Consider the following 19,521-nt stretch of genomic DNA (forward strand, 5'->3'; position numbering starts at 1 on the left):
AACACAAGGACATTTGTCGCTAATGACCTTCAGTTATCCCTGCTCTGGTGATTATTTAGTGAGCCAGGCCTGTCACAGATTCCCACCAGGTTCTTGTCATTAAGGGGGTGAGACTGTCCACTCAATTGAATTAGTATTTAATGAGTATTTGTCTATACTTAGAACTCTACTAGTCTTAGCAGGAGATGGAGAGCAGACCATAATTCTTCCCCATATATCTGAAAGTTTATGATCTCAATGGGAATGTACAGGATTTCAGATCTGGAAAGAGTAAACAGCAATACAGGTTGGTACATAAAACAGCGATGTGTTTTGTTTTCATTTTGTGGGGCATCCAAAAGACATTTAAATTACAGAGATCCTGGGGGGAAGACTTTGTCTCCCTGCTGCTCTGCACCTGCACCCTTCAAGATTGAGACTAAATGTGACTTCCTAGTTGACTGATGAAGGCCTAATACTTTTGAAGATTGGTAATACCTTGGTTCAATGAGAGTAATATATACTGTGATAATAAACCAACCTTCTCACTTCTATGCCCAGGATTCTTTTCCCTTATCTGATTTTTTCTGTCTCTGGGCTTGGAAGTATGGCTTAGAAGAAGGCCAGTATTAGACCCCTTAGTATGGCATATGTATTAGTATAGAAGTAAGTTCTGTTGCTTGGAGTCCCAGAGTAACATTGGCTTAAACAAGATGGAAGTTTTCTTTCTCTCTCGCATAAAAGCAACCCCCTCCCCCTTCCCATTATATTACAAGTCCTAAACTCCTGAACAACTGTGCGATCTCTTGAATCACTCCATTTCTCTGCATCTCTGCCATCTTAGCCTGTTACTATGGTCTCATCCTGTAGGTGTCAGCAGGTTAACAATAGAAAGCCTTCTGGAGTCCTGAAATGAGTCAGGTGGTCTGCCTATTATATGCTTCAACAGCACCCCTTCACTCCCTTTCTTAAAACTTCATGCACTTATATAATGTCTGCTTTTCCTGCTAGATTGCTAACTCCTCAAGGGCAGAGGCAGCGCGTCTCAGCACCTGGCACTGCATACCTCACCCTCGGCCCTCAGTGAGGACTGTGGAAAGGGATGGGTTCTTGATGGCTGGTAGTGCTGTTATTCACACGCAGTTCATTTACCAAAGACATGCCTTCTCTTGATTGCAACTTCTTGCATTAGAGGCTGCCTTCTGCTAGTCAATATCTCTGGTGCCCCCCAAATATTTGTGGGTCTGAGCCGGGCCATGAGAGAGAGGAAATTTTTGACACTCTGTGGAGATACTGCCAATTATCTTACATATCCTGATCAAAAGCTGAAAGAATAAAGATGGACAAATTATAATCTAGTCAGAAAATAACAAAGACTGGCAGAATCACTAAACTATAATTAAGCAGATTTTAATATTTTCTGATGCCCTTATTGACAGGAATGTGTGTTATCAGTGACAGCCTTTCTCAGGGGTAAAGAGGCTCAAATTTAAGACATCTGATGTTATTCCCAAGTGAAGTTATATATATAAAGAGGCAAAAAACAGAATTGAAAGACCAAGGACATTCATCACGCAATTCTATGCAATCCTTATAAAACTCCCAGCTATTATTGTAAATGGAAATGTTTTCTTAATTTCACTTTTCAGATTGTTCAATGTTAGTATATAGAAATACAAATTGCTTTTTGTATATTGATTTATATCCTCCAACATTGCTGAAATTGTTTATTACTTTTTATTTATTTTTTTATTTTTTGAGGTGCTGGGGCCAGGGATTGAAACTGGGACCTCATATGCGGGAAGCCAACACTCAGCCACTGAGCCATATCGGCTTCCCTGAGTTGGGTTTTTCGTTTGCTTGGGTTTTTTTTTTGTTTTGCTTCGTTTTGATTTTAGAACACACCAGGGACCAGACCCGGGACCTCCCATATAGGAAGCAGGTGCTCAACTGACTGCTTGAGCCACATCCACTCCCTTATTAGTTGTTTTGTTTTGTTTTTTAAGATTTATTTTATTTATTTTGCTCCCCTTCCCCTCTGTTGTCTGCTTTCTGTGTCCATTCGCTGTATGTTCTTCTGTGTCTGCTTGCATTCTTGTCAAGTGGCCCCAGGAAACTGTGTTGCTTTTTTTGTTGTGTCCTCTTGCTGCATCAGCTCTCTGTGTGTGCAGCACCACTCCTGGGCAGGCTGCACTTTTTTCACGCAGGGCGGCTCTCCTTGCGGAGCACACTCCTTGCACGCTGGGCACTCCTATGTGGAGGCACCCCTGCGTGGCACAATATTCCTTGCACTTTGCAGCTCTGCATGTGGGCTAGCTCACCACATGGGTCATGAGGCCCTGGGGATCGAACCCTGGAACCTCCATATGGTAGGCAGATGCTGTATCAGTTGAGCCAAGTCTGCTTCCTATCCCCTATTAATTTTTAACAGTTCATTGTGGTTATTATTTTTATATACATGCTCATGTCATCTGTAAATAAAAGTTTTCTTTTTTCCTCTGCAATCTGGATGGATTTAATTTATTTTTCTTACCAAATCACCCTGGCTAGAATCTCTAGTACAATGTTAAATGTAAGTGGCAAAAGGAGGCATTTTTGTTTTGTTCCTGATCTTAAGAGAGAAAGCATACACTCTTTTACCATTAAGTATGATGTTAGCTGTGGGTTTTTTGTAGATGCCCTTTATCAAATTGAGGAAGTTTCCTTCTATTCCTAGTTTGTTGAGTGTTTTTGTCATGAAAGGGTGTCAGATATTGTCAAATGCTTTTTCTGTATCCATTGAAATATGTGGTATTTTCTGTATCCATTGAGATAATGTGGTCCTTTATTCTACTAAAGTGGTGCATTACATTGATATATGTTGAACCAACCTTGAATTTTCAGATAACTCCCACTTGGTCATAATGAATAATTCTCTATATATGGTACTTGATTCTTTTTGCTAGTATTTTGTTGAGGATTTTTGCATCCATGTTCTTAGGAGGTATTGGTCTATAATTTTGTTTTCATATGATAATTTTGTTGGTTCTTGGTATATCAACATTAATACTGGCCTCATAGAATGACTTGCAAAGTGTTCCCTCCTCGTATAAGCTTGCTAAGAATTAGTGTTAATTCTTTTTTAAACATTTGGTAGAATTCACCAGTAAAGCCATCTGGGCCTGGGCCTTTTTTTGTGGTATAATTTTATTATTAATTCAATCTTGTTACCTCTGAGAGGTATATTCAGAATATCTTTTTTTCTTGAGCCAATTTTGGTAGTTTGTGTCTTTCTAGGAGTTTTTCCATTTCATTTAATTATCTAAATTTTTGGTATACAGTTGTCTATAGTATTCACTTATAACCATTTTTATAACTTTAAGGTTTGTAGTAATATCCCCTCTTCGATTCCTGATATTAGTAACATGAATCATCTCTCTTCTTTTCTTGATCAGTCTAGCTGACAGCTTGTCAATTTTGTTGATCTTTTCAAAAAACCAACTTTTGGTTTCACTGTTTTTAAAAATATTTTAAAAATTATCTTTTTCATTTATTTTGCTTTTGTATTTCATAATTCCTTCCATTTGCTTTGGGTTTAGTCTACTCTTTTTCTAGTTTCTTCAGGTGAAATATTAGGTCATTGGTGGTATCTTTCTTTTTTTTAATATAGGCATTTGTAATTATAAATTTCTCTCTAGTCACTGCTTTAGCTGAATCCAATAAGTTTTGGTATGTTATATTTTCATTTTCATTCATCTAAAAGTATTTTATAACTTCCCTTGTGATTTCCTGTATACTTGAGAAGAAAGTATATTATGCTATTGTTGGGTGGAGTGTGTCTTTTCCATTATTGAAAGTGAGATAGTGAAGTCTCCAACTATTCTTTTTTTCTCCCTTCAATTCTGTCAATTTTTGCTTCATGAATTTGGGGCTCTGTTAAGTGTATATATGTTTATAATTGCTGTCTTCATGATGGATTGACTTTTTTATCATTATGAACTTCTGTCTCTAGTAACAATTTTTGTTTTAAAGTCTATTTTGTGTAATATTAATATAGCCTCTGTGTCTCTCTTTCTTTTGGGTACTCTGCTTAGTATGTATTTTTTCTATCCTTTTAATTTCATTCCTGTCTTTGAAACTAAAGTATGTCTGGGTAGACAGCATATAGTTGAATCATGTTATTTTTTTTAAAGATTTACTTATATCTCATCCTCCTCATTTGTACTTGTTGCTGTCTCCTCTCTCTGTCTGCTTGTTGTGTGTGCTATCTGCTCATCTTCTTTTTAGGAGGTACCAGGAACTGAATCTGGGAACCCCCGTGTGGGAGGGAGGTGCACAATCGCTTGACCCACCTCTGCTCCCTGCTTGTTGTGTCTCTCATTGTCATTGTCTTTCAACATTTTTACTATGGTGTGCCTAGTTGTGACTCTTTTTTATTTTATTCTACTTGGAGTTTGTTGAGCTTTTTGGATATACAGATGGGTTTTTTTTTTTTTAAATCAAATTTGTGACTTTTTGGTCGTTATTTCCTCAAATATTCTTTCTGCCCTTCTCATTTCTGAGACTCCCATTATGTATATGTTAGGATGCTTGTGTCCTACAGATTTCTGATATTCTGCTCATTTTTCTTCATTCTTTTTTCTTTCTGTACCTCAGAATGGATATCAGTTGACCTATCTTCATGTTTTGCTGACTCTTCTACCACTTCAAATCTACTGGGTCCCTCTAATGAATTTTTTTTCAGGTATTGTACTTTTTAACTTCAAAATGTTTCTTTTTTTAAAAAATAATTTCTCTTTATTGATTTTATTTGGTGATACATTCTCGTTTATACATTTTTCTTTTTTCTTTCGGTGATACATTCTTAAAATACTTTAGGCATGGTTTCCTTTAATACTTTGAACATATTTATCATAGCTGTTTAAAGTCTTTGTCTCATAAGTCCAATGTCTGGGCTACCTCAGCAACAATTTCTACCGACTGCTTTTTTCCCTGTGTAAGGGTCATCTTTCCGTTTGTCTTGTTATTTTGAAAACTGGACATTTAAAATAATGTAAAATAGAAGTTCCGGATATCACATTTTCCCCTTCCCAGAGTTTGTTGTTCATTGGCTTAGACTAATTCTGTAAAATCTGTATACTTGGATGTGTATGGCCACTGAAGTCTCTGCTTGGTTAGTTTAGTGGTCACCTTTAAAATACCTTGAACCAGTAATTTTCCCAGCCTTTGCAGATGGACTGTGTATATACATGTTGCGGCATGCTTTCAGTTCTCTGATATGCAGTTCACATCTCTGCTGTATTATTTACTTCCTGCTTGTGCAGAGCCTCAAAGTTAGCCAGAAGTTAGGATTAAGTCCTGCTCAGGACATTTTTAGGCATCTGCAGTTGTCAGCAAGCACACAGCCCTGTGCATGGTTGTGACTTTCTAGATTCCCAAGAATGTCAGCACTTTTAAAAGTCCTTATGGACTTTTCATTTCCCAAGTTTTACCTTTTTAGTTTTTTGGTCAGTCTGGTTAATCCCAATTGGTATACCATCTCAGGCATATGTAATGTTATGCAGTTGTCACAGATTTGTATAGAGTCAGCTTTGAATCAGGTCAAAGAAAGAAAATCCGTGTGAGTGGAGATTTTCAGGGAACTGCCAGAAAACTCAGACAGTTCTCTGGGGATGGACCTTTTGATGAGCTCTAAACCCACCCTTCCCTTTCAGTGGCTATTAAATTGATGGTTTTCAGTTACTGTTGTTGCAAGGCCATCATGGATCTCAGGAGATTGGGGTGGATTAGTGCAAATTAAAACATCACAAAGATCACTGTTCTTATTGAGATCCTGCTGTTAACTTCTTGAGTAAATACTTCTCCAATTGTTGCAAGCCTTTAGTTAATTCCTAGAGTTCTAAAAAAGTGGATTTTGGCAGTTTTTGCTAGCATTATCATTGCTTTTATGGAGGAACAGATTTTTGGAGGTACTTACCCCATTCTAGAAGTGCTCCATTATGACACAAGTTTTATAATGTAGTTTTGGCATGTTTGTTAATATACTGAAATACTCAAATTTTTTAGGTGACTGGGACCTCTCAGCATATGAGAGGCTCTCATCTGTGTCCATTGCTGTGAACTACCTGTGGAAATTTTTCCTGATGTTAGTTCTGAAATGAAGTGCTCCATGTCTAGAAAACTTCAGAAATCACCAGGTTACCTGTCAGATGCCCTCAAGCTAATAAAAAGAATAAAGAATGGAGGAAAAGTTTGATCTAATTTTCTGGATGTAAAATAAGGAAGACATTGGTCTATCCTTCCATTGGTCTATCAAATATAATTGCAAAGGTAGTTTTAATCCATCTAAGAGGAAAAAAAAGTAACCTCTTTTTTCCTGTTATTACTCAAGCTCAAAGCCTGGTTCTGCCTCATACCATAAACTTGAATAAACGTCTCAATTTTTTAGAACTTGCTTCATCATTTGTACAATGGAGATACTGGACAGCATTGTAATGGAGGTGGGGTGATAGGACATGATGTAAGTGTGGAAGTAATTTTTAAATAGTAAAGTGCCATGCACAGAATATGGACAGGAAGTAAGATTGTGTTTTGGTGTTATGGAGAGTCATCAGGCGACTCTGAACAGCTCTTACTTAAATAAGGGCTAAATGTAATACTATTACATCACTAAACATGGAAATATCATATTTAAAATTATAAATTACAAAATTTCCTTTCAGACTATGTAAATTTATGAGTTAATTTATCTTTTAATTTAACATTTGTTTTGAATCGTTCAAATGTCAAAACAGTAAAAGTGATAGATCAGATTTCTTCTCCTACCCCTGGCCCAACCACCTTCTTTCCTTGCTCTCTTCTCTATGGAGGAAACATTTTTATCTTTTCCTATCAGTATTCTTTTATCCAAATGTGGGAAAATATGATCTTATATGTAATGTCATTGAGACATAAATTGTTATCACTATTTTGTAGATGACTCATAGCTAAGACTTACCATTTACACAGCAAGTAAGTACACAAGCTGGGACTTGAATGCAGGCATGCTGACACCAAGATGCCCACAACTACCTTGTTTCTCTGCCTGGTGAACTTTCTGTGAAATAGCATAAATTTTCCAGAAAACCATGGATACAGCTTTGTTCTTTAAAAATACCTGCTTTTCAGATTGGTGGACCAGACAATGCCCGGCTGACTTCTCGTTTGGGGAAAGAGTACGTCAATGTCATGAACATGCTCATTTTAACACTCCCTGGGACTCCCATAACTTATTATGGGGAAGAAATAGGAATGGAAAACATTTTAGCCACAAATCTTAATGAAAGCTACGATGCTGTAAGTTTAATACAACCACCATGTAATTCTACAATTTCTATTCCACTGCTGAAAATTATGCTCATTTGCTTTTCTTTCTTACTGGTAGTAAGAATTCTCTTTCTTGGTGCTGAGGGCCTTGTTAAAAATGCTGCTTCCTAGCCACATAACTGAATTTCTTGGGCAGAGTCTAGGAATCTGTATTTGAAAGATGTCCAACAGAGACTTATATACACTAAAATTTGAAAACCAGCATTCTGAGCTCAGAATATTATTCATTATCCTCTACCTGAAACAGAGGGTTAGGAACATTTACTTCTTTAGTTCTTGTCTGTCCTGCTAGATCTCATTTGACCACAGCGCAAAGGCTCTGTCTTTTAAGCCATTAAATGCAATGCATAGTCTCAGACTTCAGTGTTTTTTTTTCCTGAGGCTATGGATTGCATTATGTTGTTAGGTAGATGACTGACCTTGAACCTTTAATTTGTATGGTTAGCTTTTAAATGTATGAGCTCCAGTTATCCTAGTATTTGGTCAAGCTGAAACTTTTTCTATTTCAGCTTCTAAATTTGTGTGTATGTACTCATGTAAAATAATCAGGCTGGGTAAATGAGGATAGAAATAAGGCTTACATGTATGTACACAGCAGTGTTCCTGAATTCATCACCATTGTTATCATGGTAGAAAGAAGAACTTTAGAAGAATTGAAATCCTATATTACTTTTTTAGAGAAAAAAAGCAGCGGAGGTTCAATTATGTATCAAAGTTAAGTTAGTATAGTTTGTTCAAACTTAATGTATTATTAGCTATTTTCAAATTAAAGTGTGTATCTGGTTTATGTTGAGGCCTTTTCGTTGTGAATGCTGATGAATACAAGCACTAAATATAGGGAATTAACTAATTATGATGTATATCAGGACCAAGAAACATTTATTTAAATAACCACTGCTCTCTCTTTATGGTCTTCTGACACAGAATACCCTTCTCTCAAAGTCACCAATGCAGTGGGACAATAGCTCAAATGCTGGCTTTTCTGAAGGCAGTTATACCTGGTTACCCGCCAATTCAGATTATCAAACTGTGAATGTTGATGTAAGTATCAATGAAAAATTTATGCTGATTTTAAAAACAGGTAATGGGTTTCTGTACTGAAAACATACTCATCATGACTGTGTCTAAAACATTAACCGAAAACTCTTTAAATAATCAGGGACTGCTGTAGTTTTCAATTTACAAGGTGTTTGCAAATCATCTTTGTAAAAATACAAATTGGTGCACAAGTTTATCATGAAGCATCACAGAATATACAGTCTTCATTGAAATGACTTTTACAAAGACCTTTGAGGTATGTAGATGAACATGTTAATGCAAGTCCTGCTACAAGCCCAGCAACTCTTCTTCCCTTCTTCCTTTCAAAGGAAGGAGAGAGGAAGAGAGGGAGGGAAAGAAAGGGAGGAATTAATAGTTAATAAAATAATAAAACACACCAGAGTAATGTGGACTTGAGAGCAAGGCTGTGTACCTGAAGAAACTAAAGTCATGAATAATCCCTCAAGTAGCTGTCCTAGAACAGCATACCCTTTGGCCTTTGCCCATACTTTTTTCTGTTCTCTTAGTGATCAATTTTGCCAAATTCAGCAAACACATTTCTTAAACAGAAATGCATAAATTCCGGTCCTTTCCTTAGACCAGAGAAAAATTAAATGGCTTCTGGTTGAGTAAAGAGATTCCAAGCCATGCAATAGTGAAACAAATCTCACTGTAAAACACAATCTAAACCAATTTTGGGGACAAGGAATTACTGGCATCAATGACGATACTTAAAAACCTCTAACTCCACTCCTATCCTAAGTCTACTAAGTATTTTGAAAAATTCCCCCAGGTATTGTGATACAGAACTCTATACAAACCTTCCTGTACCCACAGCTCTCCACAAGCACAACTGAGAATTCCTGGATTGTATAAGCTCATCATTTAATATATTGGTAGGTCCTTGAAAATCCAAAATATATTTTTAACATTTGTGTTTTGCATTAAAATGCATCTACTGAATTTCATTATATCTAAAATGTTCCCATAGACCAATCTGAATCAAAAAATGAGACCCTGCATAAAAATGCATGCCAGTAAAGATGAAAAAATTTAAGTGCAAATTAAAACAGTGACAAGTTTTTCTTCTATCATATTAGCAAAGTCTTTAAAAATGATAAGTAGTGCTTAGAGGGATGCTAAACCATAATCATAAATCCTAGGCAATGCTGTTTTAATAAAATACATTCACAATAGCCCTAGAAAGAAATGATGCCACAAACAAGTGTGAATTTATGTAATTTCTAAAAGAGAGGAAATAGGGAGGATAAGCATTACAGAGAAAGAGGGACAGAGAAATCGGAGTCTACAACACATGGAAGAAACACCTTTTAAGGCAAAGGTAGGAGTACGGCAGGGAGACTCCTAAACTGTTGCAATTGGCTGCAGCAGAATTGCCCTAGGAATACTCAGGGCCTGTTTTGAGACCACAGGAATGTAGAAGTGAGTGGAACAAAGCTTGAAATAATGTCAAGCTTCCACAAGAACAGCAGAAGGGAAAAAAGCAGCTAATTCCAGTGATGTCCTTGGATGATTCACTGTGACTGCTTCGAGAAATGGGAGCTTTTACTTACTCAGCTCAAAGAGGCCTGAAAAGGAAGACATGACCACCAAGTAGGAAAAGAACCCCTACATCCCCAGACAAACCACCCCCACATCCAACTCAGTTTCTCACAATTACTAGAGACAGGCAACTAAAGATAGGCAAACAAGGAATATCAAATGCAAAAGGATGTTGATCATCAAAAATATTGCTACCTTTGAGAAAAACTGAGACCATGAAAAAAAGACACCATCTCAGACAGAACACTGCAGGAAGTGTAGAAAATACAGCAAACATAAGACTTCAATATAAATGTAAGTACTTAGTAGTCCCTTAACTCTTTAAAGAAATGATTAGATATTTCACAAATTTAAAATATTGTCAAATGAAGTAACCAAATAGCAGTGCTAATTAGTGTGCTGGAAAATCGGAAAACTGAACCAGAGGTTTCCAAGAATGCACTGAAAAAAAAGGCAAAAAAGTTAATGTATGAAAAAAATTTTGATTTGTGGAGGATAAATTCCAATATGTATCAAAAAGGAATTTCAGAAGACAACAGAGACTGGAGAAAATCATACAATCAAAGACAAAAAAACCCCGAAAACCTCAGAGTTCTTTCTCAGACATATTTAGCACTTTACAATAACAAGGGATAAAAAGAAAACCCTAAAAACATTCAGAAAAAAAAAAACCTGAAAATAGAGCGCCCAAAAAAAGGAAAGAGAATCAGACTAACATCAGATTTCTCAAGTAGATACTAGAACACTGTATTAGAACTTTATCTTCAAAAGTGTGATGGGAACTTGTTTCCAAACCTAGAATTCTCTATCTATTCAAACTAGCATTCAAGAGTTAGAGCAAAACAGAGACGGAAAAACCAGGATAGAGATGGAAAAACTGTATACAGCTCCTTTCTGAAAGAATAATCAGGTGCCACCAGCAAAACCAAAAATGAAACCTAAAATTTGGACACTGTACAAAAAATAGTGAGAAAAGAAACCAACAAAAGGATAAATAATCTGATACATAATGTAAAATAAGATATTCTGTAACCAAAATTTTAGTGCTTTATTTCCATAAAGGAAGTGGTAGCATACAAGGGGTAAAGAGAAAGAAAGAGAAAGCAAACTAAATTGTTTGTGTTTTACAGAGGATGGAAGAAGATAGTAATGAGCTCTAGATTTGAGCTGATACAACAGTAGCCATTGTGACTATTAAAATTACTAAAATTAAATACTAGTAATATTCAGTTCCTGTGTGTTGCAACATTTCATGTGCTTATTAGCTAGTGGCTACCATATTGGACAGCACCTGTGGAGAACATTTCTAGCAGTACAGAAAGCTCTATCGGAGAGTATGGATCTAGATACTGAGAAAAATATATGATAAAATTGTCATTAAAATTTCAGGGTATCTGTTTAGAAGAACAGACATAAATGTATAATTTCCAAATAATATTAGAAGGGAAAATTTACATAAAGAAAGCCACTTTATCCAATAAATGGCTAAAAGAAAGAAAATGAGATAAAATAAGACACATGGTAATCATAAAGATGAATAGTTCAATTTACCTATTAAAAGATATACATTCTCAGATTAGGTAACAAGACAAAATCCAGGCGAATGCTAACAGAAAGAAAGTTTGCAACCTGGACATATACTATCCAAACAAAAAATTCATATACCTTTTTCACCTAGTAATTCCATGCCTAGAAATTTATCCTACATTTACTTGCACCTGTGCACAACGATAAAATTTGCAAGGTTCTCCAGCGCAGCATTGTTTTTAATAGAAGACTGGAAATAATCTAAATATTTTATTAATAGAAAATCAATCTAATATAATTTAAACAGGGGACCAGGATGCAGTATTTAAAAAGAATGGGGGAGCTCTATATATGTATTGATATGAGACCATTTCCAAGATGTATTAAATAAGGAAAAAAGAGTGTGCTGAATGGTGAGTAGTATGATGTCATTTGTATAAAGAAAGAAAAAAAGGCTACATATTTGCACAAATAAAAAAAAGTATCATTTGATGTGATACATAAATATGAAAGAATACAGAAATTGTAATAGGGTCTGGGAAGTTAGGAGAGAGTGTTGAAGAAAACCTACTCTTTTTGTACTTCAATTTTATACTGTGTGCATATATTTCCTAGGGAAAAAAAAAGTTACAAAAAGCAGGTGTTGAAATATTTAATAGCAGACAAAACAGAATTCAATATGAAAAGCACTATATGAGACAAAGGCGATTTAAAAAAAACATTCCACTAAAAATCATGAATCTCTATGCCTCTAACAATAGCTTCAAAATATATAAAACAAATACTCGGAGAAATGCAAAGAGAAATTGAGAAATCCACAATTACAGAGAGATTTCAACATACTTCTAGAAATTAATATATCAACTAGACAAAAGCAATATGAACACTGGGAACTTTTTATGTGAGTGGCACTGACCAATGTGCTTTTCATGCATTATTTAAGACTACAGAAATAACAACTTTGACAAGTCATATACATGGGTACCATGAATACTTTTGTACCCAATAAACAGGAATAAACATTTTTTCAAACACTCATTAGATATCCACTAAACACCACATATTATCCCCCCCCCCAAAACAATGATATCAACAGCCACCCAACCTCCAGCCCCACAAACATGACTGGCAAGAGTACAATGAAATGAACATTATCACTAATTTGGCAGCAACTCTTATGAAGAACAATTTGGCATCATGTATCAGGTGTCCATATTCTTTGATTTAGTAATTGTCTTTTTGATAATCTACATTAAAGAAATAATCAAAAATACAGGAGTGGGGTGGGAAGAGTATTAAAAACTTAAAAAAATATTAGAAACACAAATATGGAAAGTGAGTGGTTAAGTATGGTGTAACTATTCAACAGAATACGAATTTGTTCTTAAAATGACATTTATGGAGGCTATAAATAACAGGGGACAGTTCTTGAAAGGCTAAAGGAAAAATAAAACAAGTATGTTAAATTATGACTTTTATATAGCTGTAAAATAAACCTAAATCTTCTTAAATGGGCAATATTACTTTTATGGTACAATTTCTTTCTGTTTTCACTTTAGACAGCTTTTTACTTTGCATTCTTTTTTTCAACTTTCTCTTCCATTACTAGCTGTGCAAGAAATACACCTGCTAAAGTTACATGATCTTGCACAACAGCAATGTACACAATGTTCTACAAGAGAGTAGATAAGCTCAGATTCATCAGAAGTTCTCAAGAGCCCATGGCCGTGGTAGCTGCTTTCCCCCCTGGGCATTTGACAGTACAATATAACATATAGTGACTTTATTCAGGCAAGTTAAATAGCCACTAACTTAGATGTGGGCATTTGTTCTGGGATTCCTAGAAAGGAGCCAAATCTGTCTGAGATGGAGCAGAGGACTGAGCAGAGTGCAATGGCTCCCAGATCAAGGTGAAATCCTGAAATTGCAATTTCTATCAGTATTTATATAAATTCTATTTTATTTATTACTACTTACAATTTGGTATTTAAGGGGAAAAACTTAATTAAAAACATTCTTTGAATCAAACATTTATGTAAATACTTCTTTTCTTTAAAAATAGGTACAAAAGACTCAGTCCAAATCAACTTTGAAGTTATATCAAGAATTAAGTTCACTTCATGCCAATGAGTTACTCCTCAGCAGGGGATGGTTTTGCCATGTGTGGAATGGGAGCAATTTTGTTGTATACACAAGAGAGCTGGATGGCATAGACAGAGTCTTTACCATGGTTCTGAATTTTGGAGAATCAACATCAAAGCTAAATCTACAGGAGATGATTCCAGGACTTCCCTCAAAAGCAAGCATAAGGTTAAGTACCAATCCTGCCAACCAAGGCAGTCAAGTTGAAACAAGTGCCCTGATACTGGACAAAGGAGAAGGACTCATCCTTGAATACAAAATGAAGACTCTCCTTCATCACCAAACAGAGCACAGAGAGAGATGCTTTGTTTCCCATCGGGCATGCTATTCCAGTGTATTAAACATAATGTACAGTTTGTGTTAAGTACCTCTCTGAAAGAGATGAAGACACTGGCATTCATTTTTAATATAAGCTTTTGCAGAAGCTTCATGTACAGGTTGCTGCTGTGTAAACTTGATGAAGAATAGTCATTAAATCTTAGTTCTGTAGCTTGAATGTAACTGCTTTGGTAAAGGTTCTCAAATGTTTTTAAAGAATAAGAAAATATTTAAGAGAAAAGTATCACTTGCAGGAACTTGTAACTTTATTGAGATAGCATCAATAAGAGATAATTAGACCACCTTAGGATCCCAGATTATTTGAAATATCTAATTAATTTAATGCAGTTGTAGAAGCTGAAGGATTAGCCACTGCTAAAACGTTCACTGGCAAAAAGGCAGGGCATTCATCCATAAACTATTCAAAGAAAATCTTACAAAAACAAAACAGTTTGAGTAGGGAGGGAGGACCAGAGTCCTGTCACCAATCGCTTCCTTGTCCCCTCTCCCACCAAAGGTACATGATTTGAAAACTACTTTCCTGGGTTAAGGGGCATGTGCACCAGTGGATAGAAGAAGGATAAGCTAGTGAGATGCAGATTAAGCAAAATTTGGGTGGAGAAGCAAATTTTGAAAAATCTCACTCTTGTTAATCCAGTTGGAGATAAGATTATGAACTTTTTCAGGGATTCCAATTCCCAGATGGATGTGGAGTTTCAGAATTTTAGATATTTCTTAAGATCTTCAAAAACATTGGTACTGTCAAGTCCAAGCTCTTCATATAGGAATTTGATTTGGGATGTGATCTAAAAGAAACACATTTTAGTAATTAGATAGGATGGCCTTATGGTAAAACTCCAGTGTTTAAGTCTTTATTTTCATCTAACCACAAAGTCAGCAATTTATAGCAAGGATACTTTTATTCAGGGCAGAGGCAGAAGGCTCCTAAGAACTAAGAGTCAATTATTTCTTTTAAAAGAGCTCACGTGTCCTAGAAGGGAGAGCCTTTTCTCTTGATTTTCTTAGCTTTCCTCCCTTCCCTCCTAGCCTCACCCACAGGCCTGACAGCTGTGAAGCAGCTCTGCTATCAGCCCTGCTTCAGCCACTGCTGTGGAGAATACACCGTCTCTACTTGGGGATCTGTCACCTGAGGGGGGCTGTGTTACATACCTTTTTGTGAGAATCCTCAATCACATGGTTACCACCAGGCTGAATATCTAAAATAATATTAGGGACCTGATAGCCTGAAAGAATCACATATAAAACAATTAGAATGTTTCTGGTTCAAGATAGCCGACTGAGATCCATTTATCCCTTCTCCTTCCCAATACTCTACATAAATAACAGTAAAAGAATAAAGGTCCAAAATCCTGAACAGCTAAAACAAAGAGACTGAAATCTGCAAGCAGTAGAAGGCAAAATTTCTGAAAGTGGGGAAGTAGGAGGACCAGTGGCTGAGGAAGCAAAGCACAGGTGAAGAAAGTTGTGACCTAAGGGTAGCCAGTAGGCCCTGTGGTCAGAGCCTTGTGCCCTGGAAATACCAACAACAATGGTTGGGAAGACATGGAGCTGAACATAGGGAGGCTCTTGAAAATGTGTATGTAGATCCCCACCACCTCTGAGCCCAGGATATCTTGGCATGCAGTTTTTCAAGGCATGAAGGGAAAGTTCTTATATAATGAAATTTCAATAACTACCTGGAAAAATTTTAAGCAGCTAGTTCAGGCACTGAAGCTCCAGAGAAAAACTTCACAATCTCTCTTTTAGAGATTTCTGAGAATAAAGGCTCAATAAATATTGTTGAATGAATTGTAATTGTAGGATAGTGCATCTCCATGTTTAGATTTGTTATTATAATTTATTCTTTTCTAAGTTGTGCCCTGCATACCTTATTTTAATATTATCCTTTGAAAAAGAGCCAAGGCAGTTGAAGTCATTATACATGCTCCAATCGGGGAATCAACATGGGAAAAACAATTATTTGTCCTAAATCATGATGATTTGGTCTGCAAAAAAATTACTAATCTGAGAAATATGCTGAGAGTGCCAGTCCATTTAGCCCTATGTTCCCTGCTTCTGGGTAGGTAGTCTCCTACCTTCACCTCTGTCCTTAGCATGCTCAGTGATGGCTTCCTTGAGTTTCTCAGAATAGTTTACAATTCCTTTCAGAGGTACACGTTCATCATTTTCATATGCTGTGATGTGAATTGAAGGATAATGCTGAAAGAAAAGAGATTACAAAGAGCTTATGTTATTCATTACACCTTTATGAGCTTTATGTTATTCATTACCCTTTTCACCTAACAGATCATGAAAAATAATCACTTCCAATTTTTTCCCTTAAGTGCTAGAAGTGTTTTCTCATTTGCCATCTTTGAGAGATCTACAGTATCACAGCACTAGAATACTGTTGCCTGGAATAGCTTTTTCTTAACTAGAGACCCTGACCATATCTAATTTAGTAATTATGGCATGATAACTTTATTCCCTTGAGTATTAAATTGAAACAAACATGGAGTGTGAGCAGAGATGGTGCTGAAAAGATGTTTAGGTCTTACAAGTAGAAAAATCTAAAACCCTATTATAGTAATTCCTGCCTTAGCTCATGAAATAAGTAACCTTTTAATGATCTTCTCTATCACTTCAGGATAGTATTTTATAACTGTCTTTTACTACCTGAGGTTTAATATTTTGATAGGGGCAGTAACGTTTTATGTAGTTCTTGTGTTTTTCATCAGATGAAGGATTCCCCCATTCTTCTAATTCTTCGAGGGTCAAAGGAAGTGTAGTGTCCATCATGGTGTTGAGAACATCCAAGAAGGGTGCCTAAAAAATATATATAGTCAAAGAAATGTATACTATGACTAAGAAGTTGGTAAAAAAAGCTTCAGAAAAATATACTTTACTGAATATACATGTTGACATGAGTAAAGAGAGTGCAAAAAGCCATATAGATTCCCAGAAGCCAGAATACCAAGTTCTGTAATTTATAACTTGTTTTTAGGTGTTTAGATGCCTTAAAAAGACATATAACAAGAAATGGTTTATCTTCTAATCTCACAATTCTTTGTTATCAGTTTGGTGCCTTTATTTCATATAGACAGATATTTTTTTCTTATAAAAGTAATAAATGCTAATTGAAGAAAATCTGGAAAATACTGAAGTTGAAAGAAGGAAAAAAAAAAATCACCTATTGGACCATAAACCAGTGTGAAAACATTTAAAAGAATGGAGATTGCTCTTTTTCACTTAGCCTTATATTCCTGTTAGCATGATTTCTGTTTTCCCTTATTTTAGTATTAACCAAGTATAATGAACATCCTTCATTCTTTTTGGCTGCCAAGCATCTGAACTGCTTTTCTACATTTGGAAAACTCCCAACCTTATGAGACAGAGACTCTCACCTTAGAGTCATTACACATGCCAGATATTCCTTTTTCAGTTTTCCCAGCAGTTCGGGAGTAGCCGTATGATTTAGATCAGTCAATCAGACACATCTTCTCAAAAACTTTGAATGGGAAGTTAGTGACTCAAAGAAGTTGGGACCATAGAAAATTTATTCTGGCAAAAGTGCTGCAGCTATATCCAGATTTTTGAAACAGCAGGGGCATGTAGGGTACCTTGTGCCAAGACGTAGCAGCAATGATAGCTTCACTGGGCCAGTTTTTTGGTATATGTTGGACATATCTCTGATTGTGTAGCTTCTAAGCTTGTTTCTGTCCCCATGCTTACCTAATTAATATCCTTTAATAAATTCCTTTTCTGCTTAAATTAGCCAGAACTGGATTTTGGTGTTTATAACTAGAAGCTCTGATACACGAATCCCCAAATATTAGATAATTAGACTGTTTCCAATTCTTCACTATTATAAGCAACCTTACACACATTTCTTATTATTCTCCAGTTGAAATTTTTGAAGTATAATTTCTAAAAGTCAAAGATCAGTTCTATTTTATTTCTATTGTAAATAATCCTGCCATTATTATCTTTGTGCATAAAGTATCTTTCCTCCATATTTAGTATTTCACTTAAAAAAAAAAAACAGATTTAGAAGATTAGGACTAGTCAAAAATTTTATTTCCTCAATACAAGCCCACAATGTATCCTCTCCCTCCCTGAAAATAATGTACTCTTTCCCAGAGTATCTAATCAGGAAGCAGGAGAATGATGGAGATAAAACCAGTTGCTATAATCTAACTTTATAGTTTTTGACATCAGGAGACTAGAGCATTTTTTCAGGAAAGGATAAGGTATTTTAATTAAAGTATAGAAAAACTACACCCTTAAGAATGGAGAAATTAAAAACAGAGAGCCCCTAAATCCAGATCTGAAATGTTGCTAGGCTGTAGACTGTCAAAGTTAAGAGTCAAAGGATTCAGTACATTCCAGAGTCACAGTATGCCTGACTTGACTCCTGAGAGCTAGTGAGTCGCGGACTCTATCTCTTTTCCTAACAATTATAAATGTTCTTGCAAATAATGATCAATGGGAGCAGTCATCAATATTCTTAAGTGGAAATCCTAAAAAATTAATAAAAAATTATCAGGGAAGAAAAATGAAAGGTAAAGAACTGGATTAAAAAACCTTAGAAGTTTCTCCTAGAGCAAAAATTCAGTGTTTAAAATTTTTAAAAGCCTTGTAACACTCTGATGCCATGTTAAGCTTCAAAAGAAAAGTTTCTTCCTCGAGTAGTCTAAGGCTTTTCATTTCCCCCTTTTAACTGTAGAGACAGAATATACTCACCTCCAAAGTCACAGCTCTCGTGAGCTCTGGATTAGAATTACACAATGCTCCCACAAGCACCCCTCCAGCACTGAAAGCAGTCAAGGTTGTTAGACTTGGCTGAGAAAAGCCTTGGCCATGAAGCGTCTTAATGCAAGCCTCTAAGTCAGCAAGGCCATTGAGCTTTTTAGTTAGACGGCCATCTGTATGCCACTGGAGGCCTAACTCTCCACCACCACTGAAATTAAAGGGCAAAAAGTTTTAGCGAGGGAAATAAAATAGTAATGATATAGATCAAGGTCAGCAAACTATAGCTTTTAATCCAAATCCACTTAGAGCTAATTTGTGACATTTAAGAATGATGTTTACATTTTAAAAGGATTGGGGTGGGGGGACAAGACAATCAAGAATATGTGACAGAGACCATATGTGGCCTGCAAAGCCTAAAATGTTCACTGTCCAGCTCTTTATAGAAAAAAGTTGCCAAACCTTATATATACAACCAAAAATTGATGCAACAAATATGTTTTGAGCTTCTGCCTCCTTAGGTATGTGCTAAGTACAGAGCTCAAAAATAAAAATGAGCAACATTTGCCTGCCCCAGAGAAGATCATAATTTTGTGGGGAAAGAAAACAAAGAGTTACCTGGAAATATGAAAACTGCTATGATACTAGTATATTTAAGGTCTTACAGAAGCAGAGAAAGAATATCCATTTGCCAAGTTGAGAGTATGTATACAAGTTAGAAGCATGAATGCTTAAGAGGGAGATGACTCCTAATCTGAATCCTGAAGGAAGTATATTAGTTCTAAGTAGGGCAAGGAAAAGGAAGGCATCAAGACACAGACAGACACATCATATGCAAGCGTACAGAGGTTAAAGAACATG

The 19,521-nt window shown here is 35.9% G+C and overlaps 2 protein-coding genes across 11 annotated transcripts in view; one reads left to right on the forward strand and one right to left on the reverse strand.

Annotated features, from left to right (window-relative positions):
• SLC3A1 (solute carrier family 3 member 1) overlaps positions 1-14,094 on the forward strand; it is a 50,037-nt gene extending 35,943 nt beyond the window's left edge. The window contains exons 9-11 of the mRNA XM_058278488.2: positions 7,126-7,293; positions 8,248-8,364; positions 13,514-14,094. Coding sequence (XP_058134471.1) covers positions 7,126-7,293; positions 8,248-8,364; positions 13,514-13,957 — 729 coding nt within the window. The 3' untranslated portion in view covers positions 13,958-14,094. The remainder of the gene's footprint in view (positions 1-7,125; positions 7,294-8,247; positions 8,365-13,513) is intronic.
• Positions 12,090-19,521, reverse strand: part of PREPL (prolyl endopeptidase like) — a 76,980-nt gene continuing 69,548 nt past the window's right edge. For all 10 annotated transcript variants that reach the window (XM_004447323.5, XM_071208801.1, XM_004447324.5 and 7 more), the window contains 5 exons: positions 18,655-18,871; positions 16,588-16,737; positions 16,008-16,131; positions 15,082-15,155; positions 12,090-14,717 (listed from right to left, as the gene is read on the reverse strand). In XM_004447323.5, coding sequence (XP_004447380.1) covers positions 14,628-14,717; positions 15,082-15,155; positions 16,008-16,131; positions 16,588-16,737; positions 18,655-18,871 — 655 coding nt within the window. In that variant the 3' untranslated portion in view covers positions 12,090-14,627. The remainder of the gene's footprint in view (positions 14,718-15,081; positions 15,156-16,007; positions 16,132-16,587; positions 16,738-18,654; positions 18,872-19,521) is intronic.

The sequence above is a fragment of the Dasypus novemcinctus genome, chromosome 17 (genome assembly GCF_030445035.2).
Source record: "Dasypus novemcinctus isolate mDasNov1 chromosome 17, mDasNov1.1.hap2, whole genome shotgun sequence".
Lineage (NCBI taxonomy): Eukaryota > Metazoa > Chordata > Mammalia > Cingulata > Dasypodidae > Dasypus > Dasypus novemcinctus.